We start from the raw sequence: 21,967 nt of genomic DNA on the forward strand, positions 1-21,967 counted from the left end.
GGGCAGCCAATGGGGAGCCGCGCGCCGCACAGACCGAAAGGAGGCTACACCAATCATAACGCGAATCCATATCAAGCGACCAATGAGAGCGAAGAGAGGGTGGGCCCGGGGCAGCCGCGCCCCCCCGGCTCGCGGTGCGCAGCCTCCCGTCAGAAGAGGTGGGTCGGTGCCTCTGGAAAGGGCGGTGGTCGCCGGCGCTCGGGGACGTGCATGGTGGGGGGCTGTTACTGAGGGATGTCGGCTGCGGCTTGTGGCGGAGCAGAGCTGACACAGGCTGGGGTGGGGCAGTGCGACTTGGCGTAGGGAAAGCCGAGGCTCGCTGTTGCCCCGTGTTGGGAGCGCTGAGGGCAGAGCCCGTGAGGAGCAGCGTGGCGTGGCGTCCAGGTGCGGGCCGGAGTGCGGGAGGGAAGGGCGGACCGGGGAGCCTGCAGTCCGAAGAGGGCTGGCTCCATCCCCGCACCTCCCTCGAGCGGCCGCCGCTCGCTGTCGCCTCTTTACCGCACAAAGCGGAGGGAGCCGTGTGTCCTCTCCCGGGATCTGCTGAAAAACGAGCCGAACGTCCCTGTTTTTGACAGAGGAGCCCTTCCAAGGGTGCAGCCCGCAGCTCGGGCTCGGCGGGGCAGCCCGGCCGCCTCCGGGAGCGCCGCTGAGCGCCTCCCCTCAGCGCTGCCCCTCGGCACTAGCACCGCGTTCCTTCTGCTTTCCGTCCTAATGTGCTGCCAGTCGCGTCAGAGGGATGAGGAAGATCGTGCGTCCAACCAGTCTGTCAGGGCTGTGAGCATTGCACAGCGGTTTGGGACCCAGAACGGCAGAGCAGGATGGCAGCTAGTGCCCCTCAGGCAACGTTTGCTATTATCTCTCGGAATCCACTTTTCTTCTTTAGACTCTTGCTCTAATTTCTTTTAGCAGTTGTCATCCTGCTGTGGGAGAATCGCAGGTAATGTGACACTGCATCTCACTGGCCCTAACAGCCTGTTCTTTCGGCCTCTTGAGTATTAACACGGTTGTAACCACTAGAAATTTCTGAAACCCATTTGCCTTCTGTGAGTCACGAAATGTTCACCAGTGCTTTAACCTGCTGAATATAAAGGCTGACTATTAAGAAGAGGGAGGGGATGCTCATGCATGATTCCATTGTAGTGCTATTAAAGGGAACATCTGGGGAAGGAAGTGTGGTACCTCAACTTCTAATTGAACCTGTTTCATAAACAAGGTGCTTGACCAGATGTACCAATTAGGGTAGAGTTGTGTCAGATCCTGCATATTACAATTAGTCATGGTACTAGGGACCAGTTTGTGCATTGTAAGAAAATTTTTATTGAAGAAATACCAAACATCTTTCAAATTTTCTGAAACTGAGGGGACCAATTTTTTTTTTTTATTTGTGTCAGAAGGAATCGAGTAAAACAATTTAGAACTCATGCTGGTAAAGTTAGTGTGAAGCACTTGTATTCTTGGTGCTTGTGGAATTTGAAGGAAAGTAAAGTTTCCGAGTTCTCCATTTTGAAGACTTGTGCAGGGTGCTCCAGGTAGAAATAGAAGTGAAGTGTCTACTTTTCCAAAAGCCCTAATATCCACTATATAAATAATTCCGTTAAGTATATTTGTGAAGGCTTGAAAAAGCAAATGTGGCACTTGCCAATAACATACTCATTGTAATGATTTTCGTATTAATATCAAACTTATTTTTAAAAATAAACATTTCAATTTTACATCTTTTCAATAACCTTTTCCTGCATTTTAGGTTTCTCAGTAAAAGACTGTGAAACCAAACTTGCTGCAAAAATGCAAAATTTTCTCCCCTGAAAATGTATTGTCTTTACAGGTGCAGAAAAATAAGTTTGAAGATATACATAATGGTTATCCTTAAATATTTTTAAAAATCAGTCATATTCTTAGAAACAAATTTGCTTTAATAAAAGGAATGCTAGGCTTCTAGTTGTTTGTCAGCTTGACTTTTTTCTTAGCTTTGTTTCATATCACAGCATCTTATATATGCAAATGTGCATCCACAATTTATTTGCTCTTCAAGAGCTCATTTCCCGTGGTGGGGGGGATGGAAAACCTGCCTGTTCATCTTCCCAGTCCCTACCTGATTGTGGCTTTGGCATGGTCCTTGCCCGGTGATTCGGAAGTTCCTCCCTTCCTCTCTTCAGCCGCCTTGTAAACCTCAGGAAGGCTGGAAAGAGCCTTGGCTTTCATTTCCTGTTTCTTCCATGGTTATTTTTATGAGGAGTTCAGGGAGCTGCTTATAGAGCTGCTGATCAAGCAGATATTCAAAGTAGGTGTTTTGATGGACATGTGAAAATTGCATTTACGTAAAATTGTTGATATGCAGAGGAGCAAAGTGTGAACTATTGACATAAAGCAGGTTGTAAAGCTTTGCATAGTAAGGCTGAAATTTGAACTTGACGTATCAAAATTAATGGCAGCTTCCTTCAACAGATGTAAAAATGAATAAAGCCTCAATTAAAAAACAGATACCTGGGAGTAATTTTGTATTGGGCTTATAGAATCAAGTATGGTCAAAGGCTACTTTTAGGTAGCTATTAAATAGCTTTAAAAGGTAGAGATTCCCTGGAGCTGGCTCCTTTCATGGCACTGTTTACACCAAACATGCTAATTGATGGAAAAGATCAGCATCTTAAAAATTTGTTGGCTGAATCTCTGAATGGCAGATTAAAGAAATGTCTGATACTTGGGCATACATAAAATGGTGTGTTTGCTACTTGCTACGTTTTATTTACATGCACTCTTCCATACCATGGAAATGTTAATTTAAAGGTGTTTTGGTTTAATTGTTTTATGGTTTATTAGGTGAAAATATTGCTTCCATGGCTTCTTAACCATTAGTATTTTAAAATAGAAGGGCAAAATTTAGTATTTGTTTTGAAAGAAATACCTACGTGCATGCTGCACTTGACATTCATAGCATTGGAATACATAAAGAGTTGAGTCACTTCATTCCAACACAGTCCATAATTTTAAGAATATATAGCTAGCAAGAAAGATCTAAAATGTAAGTAATTACTTTGAACTCTACACCAAAATGAGTGTTTGCAAAAGTAGGTTTTTAAGTGGAGTCAATACATCAATTAGGAAGGGTTTCTTTCAAATTTTTGTCTACTTGTTCCATTGACTTTTAAGTACTGATTATACTTAGAAATGTCACCTAATAACTTATTATTTTGGGCTCAGTGTCTTGTAACTCAGTAAAATGTGTTTCTGATTGTAAAAAAAAAGGAAGAATGGGAACATTTTCCTCCAGTAGTTCAGCACCTCTGAAACGAGCAAATCCCCCATGTTATTTTAATTTGGAAAATTATTCTACTAATTGTTGTAATTCTCTTTTGTAACTTGAGGAAGAAGAGAGCTGTACTCTTGGAAGATGAAGATTCTTTGGGGAATTCATGCTAATGCACTGGCATATTCTATGACTACCTTGGGTGCTGGAATGATGAATAGCATTTTTAATTTCTACTACGTTAAGCTTTTCCTAAACCGATACAAAATTTCAGAAACGGCATTTCATGTAGCACAGGTACTGTACAATGGAATATTTTGATTACCATGTTGTGCTGTGCGTCAGTGTTATTACAACAAAGTGATTCTTTTAATGACAGATTAATTTTGAAATAATTGCAATTAATTAACAGTAAATTATCTTTGACTTTAGTTAATCCATAAGCAATGGAACTTATATATAAAGCACATAATTTACAGTCCATAGAGTAAAAATCTCCAGAGTTAATTGCTGAAAAGATTTTTACATTTCATAGCTTTAAGTAATTTTCTAAACTGATTTTGCACATCAGGTCCATAGATAAGTTTGACATTAGTGCTTTCCTATGAACAGTTTAAGTACTTGAATACTGCATTTATCCTGGAAGTCATTATCCATGTGAGTAACTCACGTTGTAAATGGTCTCCTGAAAGTAATGGGCCAGCTCATGTTTTGAATTAACCAACTGTGAGAATCATATCTGAGCTTTGCAGGATGAAAGCACAAATATAGAAGGTTTTGAAAGACTGGAGTCTTAGAGACAGTTTATTTCACATGTAGTTGGTCACCCACTTACTTACTCATCTTATTTTTTCAAAATTTCTATAAACCTATGAATACCAATAAGAATTTGTTTTAGAGTCTGTTTTGACTCTAAATTCTAAGTATCTCTTAAGACTCTAAGTAGCTGTTAATAAGACCTGAGTAGCTTCAGTAAGACTCTAAGACTTGTTCTACTCGGAGTAGCTTTTCTATGTATTTATTTATTGTCTGAATAGAGATTTATTTTAAATAAATACGTTGTAGAAGAACGACAGCAGTGACAAATTCCCTTGTCCGTGGCAGGTTGTGTTTATGATCTGGAACGCCATCAACAATCCCCTTTTTGGGTACATCCAAGACAACTGGAGGCTGAAGTGCTGCTCCAGGCGCCAGGTCTCCATTTTGTACGGAGCCCCTCTGTACGGCCTGGCCTTCCTGCTGCCGTGGTTCCCCTGGCGGCGCTACGAGGAGGGCGACTGGGTGGGCGGCCTGCAGCTGGCGGCCGCGCTGTGCGCCTTCGACGGGCTGCTGACCTTCGTGCTGCTGGCGCAGTGCGCGCTCTTCGCCGAGAGCCCCAGCAGGCACGAGGGCAGGCTCCAGCTCATCAAGTACAACCAGGTGGCAACGCTGCTGGGCTCCACGAGCGTTCTCTTTTGCGGGCTCGTGTCGGATAATATGGAAAACTTTGCTTATTTTCAGGCTTTCACCGTTTTGATCGCAGCGCTCGCGACAGCTTGTATGTGTTGCACAGGTAAATGCAGCACAAGTCAGTACGAGCAGAGGGAAATTCATACTGAGGATGCTAATCTGGAAAACAGGGATGGAGCTTTCTCCTTGGCCTCAGTGGTTTCATTGACGAAACAGATCATGACAGAGAAGAACTTTCTATGTTTTGTAACAATGAATTTCTTCCAAGTCTTCCACCTAGCCTTCTACAACAATTTTATGATGATCTTTGCGGATAATCTTATTCCTAAGGATGTCCTTTCTTCCTCAGTAAGAAGTATCATGTATGGAGCAGGTTTTATTTGTCCTCAGGTAGGCAGTCATACTTTATTTCTAAATATGAAAACCTGGTGTTTTGGTAGCTCACAGTATTCATTTAATGCTTGAAAAAATGCTGTATTTGGCATAAGGCTTTTGCCAAAATGAGTACCAAGTCTCACTCCCCAGTGCTCTAGAAGAAGAAAGTACCTCTGTGTAGGCTGATCGAGTGTAAGAGGTAGAGGGAGCAGACAGGCTGGTAGAACATGTGTTTAAAACAATGTGAGACTTGAGTAGGCAAGGAATGAATGTTTTGTATCCTCCACTGCTTATAATACCTCAGCATAAAGGAATGAAAAACATGGCCAAGATCAAATGTTTCTGAAGCAAAATCGACATAATTCTGAATTCTTTCTTTGATTTGTTTTGTTTTCCAATGTGTGTATTACAAATGAAAGACTAAGCTCTTCTTCAGGAAGTTTCTGAAATAAAATGCACAAAATACCAGAAAAAAATTATTAAGTATGAAAAGCATTGTTAAAATATGTGGTATCTAAGTCATGGAAACCAAACAAAACTCTAAATAGCTGCTTTTGGTAAATAATACATTCCCATTTATTTTGTTGATTGGTCTCTTGGTCAATAGTATTTATGGGGAAGAGAAACATACTTTTAAGAGCCCAGTCAGGGATGAGGGGAGGAATAATGAACTGAAAAGAGAAAGAGAACCCAAAAGAGTAATGTGTGAGAACAAGAAGAGCAGCAAAACTACATCCCAGAGACCATACTTGTCTGCAGTAAATAAAAAATTCTTTTGTTCATTGCCTTCTAACTTCTTCCTCTAGATTTAAAAAACAAATTCTCTGTGTTTACTTTTTGGACATTGAAAGTTAGGATACTCAAAATATGAGTATTCTGACATTCATCATAGGTGTGCTGATGGTGTTCAGAATTTTTTAAAATCAGGCTGTTATATTCATTGAATTGTAATGGGTTTTGATAAGTAATATGTATAAGAAGATATATGAAAATGCAACTGGAATTCACAGCTCAATTTCAGTTCTCATTTTGGCTTTTGCATATAAAACATAGAGATCCTGAACATACCTTCTGTTCCATAACTCCTAACTATCTATAATTTCAACTTTTGTCCTTATCACAGGTTTAATAGTTTTGGTGTTTTCATCTGTACCTCAGGCATTTAGGTAATGAACTTTGGAAATAAATCAGAGGCTACAGAAGTTAGGAAAGTTTAAATAATTTTACACTTAATATATAGCAATCATTTTTATTGATAAAATCAGTGTGACAGTGTGAAAAGAACAATCTTTCAGAAAATGCATCTCTGTCTTGCTCCCCAGAGACTCTTTGTCTAGAAGGTCACTGAACCGTAGAGGGTTTGCTGTGACCTTATTTTTCTCAGGTTTTGTCCCTTTGAGTTCAAGATACAATAAGAGAATTCTCTAATGGCAATGTCCTGAACTTCACTTACTGGAAAAACACACGACCCTTGTAAAATAAAGCTCCTTTTTATGAACTCTGCTTCAGTGGCCTTTGCTAAACTAGAATTCAGCTTCTGACTTAGGTTTCTTCTAGTAGTGGGTGTGAGGAGCACAACCTGCCCACAAGGAAAACGCTGCTGTAACACAGACAAGCAACTTTGAATTTGCATCATTGTTAGTATTTTCCTTATAAACACACAGTCTTAAAAACATACAAGTAGTGAGGAATTTTCTAAGTCATAAGTACTTCCTGAGACAGGGTTATTTTACAATTACAGGGAGACAGGAACATAGTGTTTACAGTTGCAGGCATTACATGATCCCTTAATATTTCTACTGGAGGCACTTTTCAACAAAATGCCTGAAAACAGCCAGGGGGAGGAGTATGTTTTAAATTTCTTATAAGAAGATATTTTTCTTAGATCACCTTTCCAGATTAGTTTTGCCTCCCTGATCAAGCAGAAATCTTGAGCTTTTTATACAATAGCATTTGCTGTGGTAATCTTTGTCTGACTGGAGCATCCTGGTTTTATTTGTTATGTTAAAGCAGTTCGGTGTGGGAACAATTGTACAAAGAAAATTCTTTCCTGTTCTTCATCTGAATATTACACAGTTCATCTCTGTAACACAGAAAAAAGGAGAAAGTGTGGATCTGTATACAGTTTGTATATTTGTGACAGACATGAGGACCATGTAGATGGTGACAAAGGCCCATATAATAAAAAGAACATAATTCATTACAGAATGTCCCACTGAAACTGAAAAGTGAGGAACAATGTAGAAGAACTTAAATTTTGTTCATACTATAATGAGCACTTAATTTTCTTGAGTTAGCCAGTCACTAGATATTCAGAATCTACTCCTTGCCAAGACTGGCAAAATTAAAACTCAGTCATGCACAAGCACTGGCCTCTGCCTTTCTCTATTTGCTAGTAAAGCCTCTAACTTGCTTAGTTAAAGCTGTCCTGGTGAGCTTGCTTTGACAACTTAAAAATCTTGCTTCATTTCTATAAATGTCAATGAAAATATTAATATTAATGAAAAAGTAAATACTGAAAATACATCTTTTCAGCTGTTTCATGGCAAGATGCTTGATTTAGTTATCATACTGCAAAGCTAATACTTTAAGGGATATCAAAAGTAAAGATCATAAGTTTTAAATAATAGGCATTGTGGGGAACTGTTTTCCTCAGGATATAGCAGTATAGCAGTTCTCAGTGGCTAGTTTTTGAGTGAAAGGAGACTGTACCTAGTAGAAGTGGCATAGAATGAGCCAGTGGAGAGTTGTCTTTGTTCAATTTGTATTTTTTTATTTTGTTGAACTTCTTAGAAAGGGTCATTCTTTGCATTTTTTTTTTCTTTAAAGGGTATTAATTATGCCAGGTTTGTGTTTTATAATTCTCCTAATGCTGAGATACTGTATGTATCTTTTCATCCTGTATGTGTATATGTTATCTTTTCAGTGCCTTGTTCTTCTCAGTCATGCTTCATTGAAGAAGTTTGGTTATTACAGAATTATCTTGTTTTCCTTTTACTATGAAGGAATAGCTGCTGCTGTCATGTGTCTTCTAGGGCAAGAACACTATTATCTGCTGGCATTTTATGTCACAACAAACATGTAAGTAAATCCACTCCCCTGTTTATAGACACAGCTGAAATACTTCTAATAGAGTAGATACTTGCTTTTATTATCATGAAGATTCTGCCTCTGCTTTCATGGTTTTCATTCTGTTTCACTTACCAGAAAAATTGAAACTCCAGTTACAACTTTTTTTTTTTTTTTCTCTTTCATTTTATTCTGTTCCAGCTTTTATATTCTGCTTGAAATAAAAAAGCCTAAAATGCAAACAGCAATTACGGTTTGCAGGTACATGCCTCCAGTCACTTTAACCTGAGATACAAGGGAAGGAGAATCTCATGTTTTCCACAGACATGGAAGAGCTCAGCAGAGGAAACAGTCTCTCTCCCCAGGGGCTGTTTGCTGGGAAAGCTCAGAGCCCCCCCTGTGTTGCAGGAACACTTGTGTGCTGCACTGCAGGCAGATCTGGGTAACTCGGGTGTCTGTTGGGTAACCAGCAACAAGCCCACTCCCACTGGTGCTCAGTACTAAGATGCCAAGCAGTGGTATTTTCACATAAATATATAATAATACATGAAAAACCTTATTTCAACATAAAGAGCTGTTTGTTCAGAATACTGTTACAGCACTTTGTTTTTATTTCTTCATGTTCTCTTTCATTGTTGTCTTTCTCTGTTGTTGTCTTTCCTGCTCTCTTTTTCTTCATCTTTCCCTCCCCACCCCATTTTCTTTCTTATTTTCAGTATTGCAGTTGTGGGATACTCTAACACTGAATTGTGTGAACAATAAATTGAATTTCGTTATCTGCATGTTTTAAATGATGAAGATGTGTTTTGATTTCTACAAGAAAAAAATTCTGAGGTACCTAAAGACTGTATGTTTAAAGTGCTAGTTGTTCAAAGTACCTTGTTAGTAAAAGCTCATCACACCCAAAATTTAATGACACAGAAATTGTAATATTTGAGTTTATTGTTTAATTTGGCCATTTGTTAAAAGTCAGCTTTGTATGTGTGTGTTTGTATGTGTATGTTGCATATCTATATACATCTATATACACTGTAAATATATATACAGGAATGCATGCAAACTGTTCTTTCTATTCTAATTCTTAGACCTTGAAGTTTATCTTCCACATAGTCACGTTTTTTCCAAATTTCAAGAGCAAATGTTCAGTTTCCCCTTTTTCTGAGGTGTTTCTTTTCTCCTGATCATTTAAAATGACATTTACTGATAATGTAAATTTATTGTCAGTTTTCATTACCTTTTACACCAATGTCCAGCAAAAAAAAAAAAAAAAGAAGAAAATCCCCCACTTCTAGGTTTGCATATTGATTTCTAAATCTCAACTAAAAACAGATCTGGTAATGCTTTCATGTTTTAAGGAACATCTCAGCTTTGTGTGCTTGCAGAATATCTATGTTGGTGTGTTTGTGTTAGAATGTCAGTTACAATTTCATTATAAGGTGAATATAAGAACTGTGAACATCTTCAATATTTTTTTTTCTTTAGGATAATTGTGCAAGCTTCATTTAGCTTGTTCAATTTGCCTTTGGCAGATATTGTTGATGCAGATTTAATAAAGCACAAGAGGAGGTATGTCAGTCATTACCATTTTTTTAAACACGCTGTTTGCCTTGTTACTCTTTAGTAATAAATTATGTCAATGTAAAGACAGTAAATTATCTGGGATCCTTGATATAGGAGTACTTATTGTGAGAACAACTTAGCATAAGTGAAGATCAGAACTTGAGTAAAGTTTCCTGCAGTTCCTCCAGTAGTCATTTGAACAGATTATTAGGTCATTTCGCTTTTTTCTTATACTATAATATAACCCAAGTCCTTCCAATTTTTGTGGCTTTATTTTTGTTAGCTCAAATTGAATTACTTTGTAACCAGGTACATCTATGATCATGTATGGAATTTTCTGAATGAGGCCTTTCCAAGATGGAAAAGGTGTTAAGAAAGCTTTGCCTATGCTAGGTAAAATGCAGATTTCAAAGTCTAACTGGTTCCTTTATCTCCCTGAAATAAAAGTGATAAAACCTGCTGCAGAATAGTATATTGCAACTCACTGATCTTTTGGATTTTTATCAAAGTGCACATAACTTCCTGTTGGTTCAGTCAATTGTTATGTAAGTGCAGATTCACTCCTGTTAAAGAACTTACCCCTCAAATGGAAGATCTGTTGCTTTCATGAGGAAAAAATTGCCTCATTTTCTGGCCTATGCATGCAAAATCTTCAGTTGTAATTAATTCTCCATGCACTGTTCAGTCTAATTTAACTTCAATAATTACTCAAAGTGCACAAAGTTGAATTTAAGTATAAGTCACTTCAGAATTAGGGCCAAGCTGTGTCTATGTATATATGTGTAGATATATATATAGACTCATACACACACCCTGTAGAGGTTTGTAACCTTTAATTTCCAAATAAATTTAAATTCCATTATGAGAGTAGATCTCTTTGCTATAATGTGTGAACTAGATAAATCTAAGGATCATGATATTTAGGATTTGCACATTAACAAGATTTCAAGCTTTTTAAAATCACAATTGTAATTAATACACTAATAAGTTTGTGTTGTGCATTAACTTCTTTTTTCCCCAAATATTTTAGGTTACCACTTTCCTCTATGGTTTTTGGTACCAATGCTTTATTTACTAAGCCTGCCCAATCTTTGGCTCCAATGGTTGTGGTTACAGTACTAAATCATTATGGATATTATAACCTGAATAATGTACCTGGTCATCCTGATATAAGGTTAGTCAAAAGAGATACTTTAAATCTTAGAAAATATCATTAAATACTCTGTAATCTAAAAATAAAATTGATCAGCAATTACTTTGCATCAACTTCAAAAACATAAACATTTTAAAATACTTATCAGCTGTGTTTGCGTAGAAGTAAAAATGTTTTTTAAAGAGTAAATAATTTATTAAACAGTGTACATGAGGATATCTGCCTGATTTTGAAAAGCAAAGGATATCTTTCATCCCCTTGCTTTTTGCAATAAAATAAGAAAATGTTTGAGATCACCTAATAGCTCTTATTAAGATACACGTTGTCCTGGCATCTGCATTTTGTTTACCTCATAAACCTACTTCCTTAAATATACAATATATAATGTTAAATCAGATCTTTTTTTTTTTTTTCTGTTTGAGAGGAAGCAGTATAATCACTGGAGAGAAAGACTTTGCCTTGAGTAGGAGTGTATCATTTTGGCTCCAATACTCCTTACCATTCTAATGCTAATGATTTCATTGCAGACCCTGGATACCTTAAAACAGCATAAAGTTGTGGTTGCTGGTTAGTTGGACATGTGTGGGCTTTTATAAAAATAAATTAACAGGGAATAGCCACACTGAAAGGGTCACAGGCTGTATTTATGACCATCAGGAGGAAGTGGCAACATAAGGAATAACTGAAGTCAGGGCTAAATGGAAAATTCAGTCCTGATTAGGATTTACCTGAAGGTACAACTTGAATATCCTGAGAGCTACATAGCTCTCCTAAACTTTTAGTAAAAACCTAAAGGAACAGATAAACACAATTTTATATGAACTTTTGTGGAGATACCTCCTGAGGGAGAGAAGTCTGGTTATAGAGAGTCACCTAAGGTTAGGAGAACATTCCATATTTGAGGAATTTTCTAAAAAAATGTATGAGGACAAGTATGACATAAAAGAACAACAGGTGGTCTTCAGAAATGCATCCAGACAGAAGCAAAGGCAGCTTAAGTTTGAGGCTATGTGTGAGAACAGCTTACTTTAATGCATTCTGTAGATAGCCAGTGAGATGATGTGAAGAGGACATGAACCTCATTATAATGTCAAATAAGATGAGTGATTTTTGCAGAAGAGTGGTAGGTTGAACTGGATGTGGATATGAGAGGGCTGAATATATTCATCTTGATAATTCAGAGAAATTCAGATTTGAAACATAAAAACTGCAGTTCTGATCCCTTTCAGTCAGAGAAATTATCCCTTTGTGGATGGATTTTAAATCACAGTAGTCATAAATCTTTTTTGCCTGGTAAATAGCCCCTGGACTATAGCAACAATGAATTTATTATATAGAGGTTGAAATACTTGGAATGCTCCATCTATAAATCCTGTGTTTTCACTTGAGTAATGCTGAAATTTTATTTATTTCACTAGAGCCAGGAACAGCATAAAACATACAAAGCTGAGATTAGTGGATCAGAGCACCTGAAATAGTATTTCTTTTGCCAATCCTTTCAAAAATAATTTCTTAAATATGAAGCAGTTTGCCTGTGTTTCCTGTATATGTAGTGTTTGAATGGGTTTTCCTGTGCTTGCATATGGAGTGCAGGGTTGATACACAATCCGTGAAGATCAGAAAGCTCAAAGTTGTTTCCAGGGAGTCATTGTGCCCTTGGCACTGTTCTGAGACCACTGACTGAGCTAAAACTACTTATATATATTAAAAGCCTATTGGCTGATCTCGCATTTCAGCCATAGGCAGACAGTTAAAATACACTTGCCCCAGGACCAAGTTGTTTGAGGACAAACAGAAATTAAATACAAGAGATTGTTTAAAATGTGCCCAAATTGTTTTGGGAAAAAAAAAGCTTTTCTCACACATGAATTATATAAAATGAAGTATTATGACCCATGCCAATACAGTCTCAGCTCTGTCCTTCCTCTTTCTCCAAAGCTGGCAATATCTATTAAATGCTCTGGAAAGCATTTGCTTTATTAGGTGTAGTGGCAGTGAATTGTGAAGATAGTACAGAGGGCCCTTATTCTGCATTAACAAAATGTTTGGGCCCTCAATAAATATGTCTGAAGAGTTTCCAGCAATGTTGTTTACTGGGACAAGGCAGAATATGCAGTCTATACACTATTTGCTGCATTGTGAATTCTTTTTAATAATTTATTTTACTTTTACTAATAATTATTACTTTTTCTTGAACTTAGAGCTAAATGGTAGCAACAATGATGGGAGCAGCTAATGCTGGAAAGCTCCAGGCACAGTAAGGACAATAAAATCATCAGTAATAGCCAGCATGGCTCCTCCAAGGGGAAGCGATGCTTGACCAACTTGATAAACTTCTACAGTTAAATGACTTGGTGGGCAGGGGAAGGCAGTGGAGATTGCCTGATTGCCTGCCTGGGCTGCATTCCTGATGACCAGGATGATGGGGCAGGATGGACCCTCAGGAAGTTTGGGGATGACACAAAGCTGGGGCTGTGGCACCTGCACAGAGGGTGACAGTGCCATCAGGGGGGATCTCAGGCTGGAGAAATGCACTGGAATTAGCCAAAGTCCTGCAGCAGGGCAAAGGTGATCCTTCCCCTCTGCTCACACATTGTGCCACATCCTTAGGAAATGTGGTCACTGCACTTTGTCATGGAAATTGGTTTTTAATATCTTTAAAATGTGAGCAACACTTTGGAGAATGGAGTGTCCTGATTTTTCCTTTCTTCCATCATCATAGGACAGCAGTATGTGCCCTGTATGGCTTGAGATGTTTTTTGTTCTTGTTTGGGTTTGGGTTTTTTTGTTTGTTTGTATGTTTTTTTGTTTGGTTGGTTGGTTGGTTGGGTTTTTTGTTTTGTTTTGTTTTGTTGTTTGGTTTTTGTTTTGTTTTGTTTTGTTTTTAGTTTGGCTTGATTTTTTTTTTTTTTTAGTTTGCTATGGACAAGATGCCTAGTTTAAAACCTCCCTCTTCTGGAGAGCCACTGCAACTACCACCAGCTTCTCTTGAGAGTGCTTTTCAAATTCGTTCTTCAGAATAAATTTATTTGGCATCAATTCTTCATTATTTATTGAAGGCACTTTAAACTGTTAATGCTTTCATATTGAATTACTGAACTACTTGACATTCTGTTCAGAGTGATTTTAGGGTTGTTTAGGGAAACGCTGTGTGTTTTATTCCTGTGTAAGCAAAAAAAAAAGGTAGATGTGGAAATTTCTGAAGTTACTTGTTCAGCTGTAATTGTGATAAAATCCAAACTCTGCTCATGATTTATCCCAGTCCCTTAATGAAATATTTTCCCATGCCTTGTTTTGTGTATTATAGATACTTTTTCATAATTCCCGTGATAACTTAAAGTTTTACAGTACAATAGGTAATATTATTGTCTTAAATCAGCATTGTTCCAGTGAAACCAAATCAGGATTGCAGCGTGTGAGTGATTTTGCAGATGTTCTTTGTGTAAAGATGGAATAATGTTAGCACTGAAAACTGCAATCCTCTTTAGTGTGCAGAACAGGCCAAATGCAAGCCCCAACATCCTGTCAACTGTGTCTGGGTCCTGTTCTCATCATTAGGTGGTTAAATAATGTGTCTGTGGCCTCCCTGCTGGCACTGCTCCTGCAGTCCCTGGGGGCAGCTGAGCCAGAGCTGTGCATGATGTGGGCTCCTTCCCCTGTAGGTGCACTGGAAATGCAGTTGGACACAGGCCAGTAAACAACTCTAAATGGTAAATTATTGCCACTGCCAATAAACATTGGCTATGGACCAGTGGCCTGCTAGTGAGCACTTCCAGTCACAAATGCAATTGCCCGAGTGATTAAGTGATTCACTTGTGAGCCTGTGGGCTTTTGTTTTCTTATGTAGCATTAGCATGTACATGGTTTGAGATAAACTGTGCTCATTTATGAGCCTGGGTCTGTACTAAGGACAGAATCTGGGCTTTGCTGGAGCTTGCAAACATTTTTTCTGTAAAACTGAGTGAGACATTAGTTGATTTTTTCATGATTCAGAGGAGCTTGTAGGTTTTATTCAGAAACCTGCTCAAAGTTTGGGGTATTTTTCACAGATTTCAGTTTTTTTGGACCATGTCCATAGCTTTTCTGTGAGTCTCTTATCTCATTCCTGAATGCTAAGGAAAAAAATTAGAAAGGAACATAAACTGCCTCATGGAGAGAAAGTTCACTTAGGGGCTGTTTCTCAGCTTGAGTTGACTTTCCTGATATTTAAGTAATTAGAATCCCATAATTAACAGAATGCAAGTAGATAATGATTCCTACTAGATGAATGCCAAAATGCATGCTTTGAGCTGTCAGAAACCATACTGCTCACAAAAGGGAGCTCATTTAATTCCTGTATTTTCTTTCTTCATTCATATTTGCTGATGCTTTTATTTATTTTTCATTAGAGAAGATTTAAATGAGGAAATGCCATGCATTCACTAGAAAAAATGAAAACTAGTGTCAATTTCACATTTATTCTTTCTTTGGATTATATTATCTTGTAATCATTTATTTTAAAACCAAATGAAATAAGGCTTGATAGTTCAAATGGCCCTTGAAACCACACCTGAATTTTGTGCAATTATCATTACCTCTATCTAGCATTCAGCATCTGAAACATCACATTATGTGGATAGTAAGTAGCACAGATTTCAATTCAAATAAATTAATTTCATGTTCAAATGTTTGCTTTCATTTTCTACATTTGTTTCTCTTTCAGTTTTTTCTATCTTTTTAAAGTTTTTTGGATGCTCTGTTCTATAACTGAATGAAATTTGCTTAAATTGATGTCTATATTACATAATCAGGAAAGTAGTCAACAGGATTTCTTAGGTTGTATTAAAATTAACTCTTTGTGTGCTAATTGTCTGAATTCCTCCCACCTAGAGAAAGCAATATATAATACATATCTGTATGTAAAATTAGAAAATACACAAGGTATTTCTATTTCTTTTATGTAGAATTGACTGTACAGATAAATACATAGCATGTCTATGTGTTTATAATGGGAATGATTTTAAAATAACTTGTTTAATGACCATGGAAGTTAATCTTCATAGTGAAAGCTGACTTCTTATTTGTTTCAGGTCATTTTTAGATCTCCATGATGCCATGTTCTACCTGGTCTGTCTGGTTCCCCTCTGCATTGCAGTCCTACAGATCCTGACCTGGACTTCCTTTTCCATCCAGAACAGCCACCTGGCAGCTCCACAGTAAATATGGAACCAGTGGTCAGTGTATCTCCTGCTGAACCACAAGAGAGTTCAGTAAGTTTTTCATGTGAGAAAGCAAAATTGCAAGAGGAAACACAGTCTGAGCTATTTCATTCAGTCTCTACAGACTGAGTCACATTCAGCCTTAATGCTGAGCCTACACAAGTTTTTCCTAATTCATTTGCTTTCTGTTAATGGGGTTTATCCTTAATTACTTTATTTAAAGTAATTTCTGGTATATAATGACTCCTGATAACTCATTTGAAGAAAGGATTAGGCAGATCAGGGAAAGGGATCCCAACCCAGCACCTGGAATTCAAGGGAACTGTATTTTCTGAAGCCTACTGGTGGATTAATTTTGCCATATTGATAAAAGGCAGATCTCTGAAGTTAATCTGGAAGATCCCAGTGGACATCCCTCATGGATGGCAGGGAGATAAAGAGAAAAATTTAGATGGTATCTAGCTGGCCAGTTTCAAGACATATCTGTCAGCTACCACGGGAAGAGCCAAGAGTAATTAACTACCCTGTGAAAGTCTGTGTCAGGCTGAAGAAGAAAAGGATTCAGATGCTGTTCAGTGTTGCTCAGTATGGAAGAAGCTCAGTAAGTCCTCACTGGCTTTCAGAATCTCTGGTTGGTGGAAGGTCAGTGCAGTTTTCTGGCTTTAAATGGGAAAATAATTTTGAAGGTATCCTATAGTTAGTACCTCATACAGAATGTCATTGTGGCAAGGACAGCATTAGTCTGTGGATGTAGGGTTCAGCTCTTGGACAAACGTGGGCACACACAGTTATTAAACCAAGCTCTACCTGTTCATTAGTGTTCACTGGCTAACTCATTTGCTGTGTGACTATTCAAGTTAATTTCTGAATCATCAAGTTGAAGTTAGATAATTTCTGGTTAATTCTTATCAGTTAAGATTTTAAATTAATCCTGTGATTTTTATAAAATAAAGAGCTTTTGATAAAAATTCAGAAACATTGAGTCCTCTCTTCATTTCACAAATTGTAATGGTAAGACACATTGGCATGTTTACAGTACTCCCATTTAATCAATATTATTCTTCCTCCAGTATATCCACTGTGTAATTGTGCAGTGATAAATACCTTTAGCATAATACAATCACTCCGTTTTTGTATTATGTTTTATCTGGGCAAACTCAGTTTTAGTAGCACCTTTCTTAGGGAGTGCCACTTGAAAGTACAAGAGCATTGTGTGGATCCCAGTTTTAAAAGGCTGAGCAAGCTGATTTTCAAGGCTCTACTTACTGTGACAGGTAACTTGGAAGAGAAAGGAGTGTAAGAAATGGCTTTGCATTTTGGTGGACACCAGCATAATTGAATGAAGAAATTTGAAATTTGAAATAACAGAGCTGAAAAAAACATTCGTTTGTGCCTTGATTTCTACATTTGCAGAGTAAAAACAACATCATTTCCTTGCCTTTTTTGAAGTGTGAAGTGCTTTCAAGATGATGAATGAAAAAGAGGGAGATCATCATTAAATATTTAAAAATCCAAATGAATCCTTTGATAGAAATATGAAGATTTATGTTAAAATGTAAGAAGCCAGAACTGTGGTGAAGTTTGAAGTTTTCTTACCTGGTTTTTATCTGTCTTGTCAGAAAGGCTGTTGCCCATTTGCATTGTGCATGCTAACAGCATTATGTGCACATACAGCATCACTTGTGTAAATACTCTGTGGATAGGTAAATATAAATACCAGAGCAGATACAGCCTGTGTGTTTAGGTTTTGAATTTGAAAAGATTTCCTGCATTGTATGTATTTATTTCATGCCTGAAAGGCAGGAGCAGAAGTTGAAGGAATTTAAGTTAATATAACCTTTGATTCATTATATGAAACAGTCTTCTCCCTGACAGTTCCTTAAAAAATGGTAATGACATTAAATAGTCTCTTTTGTCTTTATTGTTTCTGTATTTCCTAAACTTCCCATGTTTATCCTATCTTCATAGAATATATATTTTAACATATACAATAATGTTATTGTACCATAAATGGGATTTGTTAGGTGACTGTGTTAGTTATTTCTAATACTAAGTTATTAGAAAATAGTGTACTGGAAGAGTACCATGCTATACAGCAGGAAATCTAATAAGTGGTTTTAAGAGTCAAAATTACATCAAGAATTCAATTAAATCATCAGAATTATTTTTTTATGGAAACTGTCTGATAAAGTTACCATTAATGTGCTGAAATAAGGAGTAAGGAGTGATATGACTCAATGCACTGGTGAGTAGACTCTACAATCTGCTGCATCTCTAGAATTCCTACAGGAAAAGTACATAATCAAAGATTTCTAAGCAAAACAGCCTGAAGATAGGAGACATTAACTGTAGAATAAACCGGTTTAGAAAAAAAAATCTGAGAACTACAATTCAAATTATTTGATATGTAAAATATTAATAATATTCCAAATTTATTATACACTGTTCTCCCATTTGTCTGTCCTATTTCCCTTGCTGTAAGGGCAGGAGAAATGTCTTTTAGAGCATCAATAGTCAATCCCAAAGAGGACTGGAAGAGTGCTTTGAATTTGGGTGGTGGTCTTCCTATGGGAATAGAAGGTTGGCACTGTGCTGTGACTGACATTGCTTATTCTCCATTTCTCTGTCACCCACTAAACTTTGTTATCTTCTGCTAAACCTACATGATTGGTTTTGGCTGTGAATCAAGTAAAGGATGATCAAAGGGAAGAGTTCAGTGTCTTGCAACAGCTGGTTTCCCTGCTTTCTCTCCTTATTAGCCAACAGTATCTGAGCTTGAACTCCCACTGCTGGAAAAATGCCTCAATTTAATCTGGATAATTTAAGTGTCTAAAACAGTCTCATAACTGATAAAGAGGCTATAAATGTGTGTATAGTATAAAATATGAAATGCTGTGATAAGATCAGAGGAGGAGAAATGTGATGCTTGAATTACCTTCTTAGAGTTTCTCTATAAATTCTGAGAATATGGAACTTAATACACTGAATGAATTTTATTTACTGAAAATCAATAAGCAGAAATGTCTGCTAGGCTTAAAAGGATGTTGCCCAATAGACACTAAAGAATGTTAGTCTAATACAGTAGTAATATAATATGTGGTCAGTGATAGAGTGAAAATATTGAATAAATGACAGCAAAGCATATTTAATTTTAAGTGAGGAAAAATGATGTTTTGTGGAGCTTACATGCCCACCACTGTTCTGGTCTTGTACAAAATGCCCTTCCCAGTCTCCTGCTGCCCTGATTTTGGAACTGCCCAGTAATTCATGAATGTACTGTGTTGACATGGCTGGTAGGAATGTTTACATTTGAATACAGTTCCACAGCCTAATGGGTGCTGTCAGGAAAGACAAGCAGGAAGGGGAAGGAACACTTCAGATAAGCAACATCTCCACAAGGACTGCTAGGCACTTCCTTGTATAATTAAGCAGGCTTGTGGGGGGAAAAGGCTCAGTAGTACATGCAGGCAAAAGAATTCCAGCTGGTTTGCTGAAGGAACTTAGAACTGAGCCTGGGGGGAGTTGTTCTGAAGGTCTGGTGAGACTCACAGCTGGGCTCCCTGGCTTACCTTTGGGGGAGAGGATTTTAGGTATCTGTGTTTACCTTAGAGACCTCTTTCTGGTAATCCCTTTCTTGCTAGCATTTCAATAATAGAAGGGAAAGTTGTTTTATCACTGCATTTGATGCCTTGTGTAGGCTGACCTGGAACAGAGACTAGACAGAGTTAAAGAATAAAGTAGGGATTTATTAGGAGGCCTCAACAGATCCACCTTGGGCAGCACAAGAGCCCAGCCTGGGCTACACCCAAGGTGAACCCAAAATGGTCACAAAATGCATGACCAGTCATGGGGTCTCTCACTTGTATAAGTTCTGCTCCATTTGCAGATTGGAATTCATTGTCCAATTAGAGCTTTAGCTCATTAAGTCCCACCCTTCTTGCGTTTCTCTCCAGTCCATGTTGCTTATGCTCTTGGGCCTGAGATTTGGATCATTTGTCCTTGGTCCCCAGCTAGAGAAGAAAATATTTTGTCTACCCACTCTGTGAAGAGAGCTCACCATCCCCTAATACGAAGCCTTGACCCACACACTAAAGCAGTACGGAATCTGAAAAATATAAAAGCTAAAACCTGAGGCATCACATTTTATTAGAAAAATGGAGGATCCACATCATGGACCACACGAGGCTGTGCAGCCTGCCCTGCCAGCGAGGCTGCTCCAGAAGCCAGGCTCCTTGGGTCAGCACACAGCAACAACAGCTGGGCTCAGCTCTTCAGTGTGCTTGGGACCTTTTCAGCACCAGGGATTCAATTGATTATAGCAATTTTCCATCCAAAGAGAAAACACTCTCCAAATAGTGGAGCAGAAAACAGAGAAAGTGATTCCATTCTTTCTGGGAATCCTTTCTCAGCACACTAATTGAGTGGCAAAGCTTGCTTACACCACAGAGGATTTGCTGAGGTTGTCCAGAAGTTGGTTACAACTCCAACAGTTTATATGAAAATGACTACATCAAAATTATTACCTAAATATACATGGTGAGTTCTTTATGGCTTGTCAAGAGAAAAATATGCTGAGTATACAACTACTGCATCAGAATGTTAATGACAAATGTAACACTGGGTAGGAATTTTGAAAAAATCCATTAAAACACACCCAGGTTGTATGCTAATGATGCAAAGGCAAAAGCTAGCAAATTTCTTAATTTATTTGGTGTGCAATCAATTATCTGTATTTTTTATGTGACAAAACCAAGATCTATTTCCCTGTAAACAACACGTAACTAGCCTGAATTAATTTTATTTACCAATTTATAATACAGTAAGCAGATGTCTGTTTAAAAAGCAGTAAATTTATCTTTTGTCATTTTGGATTTTGATTAAAAAGTTCTTTTATTCCTGGAGGTGGAAAAAATAAACTAGTCTGTCTTTACAAATAAGAACAGGCATGGAAAGGAGAGTCTTAATCCCAAGCCAAATAAAAACAGACCAAAAAGGCATTGTAGCCCATCTAGCTATTGGAGGGAGAAAAAAACCCAAACAATCCGCAGTGGAACACTGTCTAAAGCTCTCAAGTCAAAAAATTTCCTCAGGGGGGTTGAACATCAGAGAAAATGAACTGCACTCAAAAATCCTCTGGCAATGTTCTGCTGTTGCTCTGGTTTTGCTGATTTCGCAGGGTAGGCAAGGTTGGATGTGATCAGAGCTGGACCAGAGGAGGTTCCAGGCAGAAGCAGGATCCCGGAGGGGTTTGTCTGCCAGGGTTGGATGTGACCAGAGCTGGACCAGAGGAGGTTCCAGGCAGAAGCAGGATCCCGGAGGGGTTTGTCTGCCAGGGTTGGATGTGACCAGAGCTGGACCAGAGGAGGTTCCAGGCAGAAGCAGGATCCCGGAGGGGTTTGTCTGCCAGGGTTGGATGTGACCAGAGCTGGACCAGAGGAGGTTCCAGGCAGAAGCAGGATCCCGGAGGGGTTTGTCTGCCAGGGTTGGATGTGACCAGAGCTGGATCAGAGGGGGTTCCAGGCAGAAGCAGGATCCCGGAGGGCTCTGGCTGCCAGCGCCACCCTGCCCGGCTCTGAGGCGCGCCCCGCGCGCTGAGGGCTCGGCCGCGCCTCGGCCCGCGCCGCTCTGCGCACGCGCGGCTGGCAGGGCGGCGCCCAGCACGTGCGCGAGCGCCGCCGAGGCGGCCGCCGCCCGCCCGCCCGCCCGCCGGCCCGGGGCGGGGCGGGGACGAAGGAGGAGCCCGGGCGAGGGGCCCGGCCGAGCCGCCAGCCCACCCTGCCCGGCCCCGCTCCGGTTCGAACGCGGCGCGGCCCCGCCCGGCCGTCGGCGAGAGAGAGGGAGGGAGCGGGTGTGCGCGGCAGGCCCCGGCGTGTCGCAGCGAAGGCGTCCGGGCGGGCCCCGCTGCCGCGGCGGCGCGTT

At 39.0% G+C, this 21,967-nt stretch overlaps 1 protein-coding gene across 1 annotated transcript; it reads left to right on the forward strand.

Annotated features, from left to right (window-relative positions):
• Positions 1–129: 129 nt before the first annotated feature.
• On the forward strand, positions 130–16,144 carry LOC116184174 (transmembrane protein 180-like). Its single transcript, XM_077786960.1, has 7 exons — positions 130–158; positions 3,363–3,541; positions 4,349–5,083; positions 7,995–8,149; positions 9,620–9,703; positions 10,728–10,871; positions 15,920–16,144. Exons 2-7 carry the CDS (start codon positions 3,389–3,391, stop codon positions 16,047–16,049), a joined length of 1,401 nt encoding a protein of 466 aa, XP_077643086.1. The 5' UTR covers positions 130–158; positions 3,363–3,388; the 3' UTR covers positions 16,050–16,144.
• Positions 16,145–21,967: the final 5,823 nt, after the last annotated feature.

This window comes from Lonchura striata, chromosome 16, assembly GCF_046129695.1.
Source record: "Lonchura striata isolate bLonStr1 chromosome 16, bLonStr1.mat, whole genome shotgun sequence".
In the NCBI taxonomy this organism is placed as follows: Eukaryota; Metazoa; Chordata; class Aves; order Passeriformes; family Estrildidae; genus Lonchura; species Lonchura striata.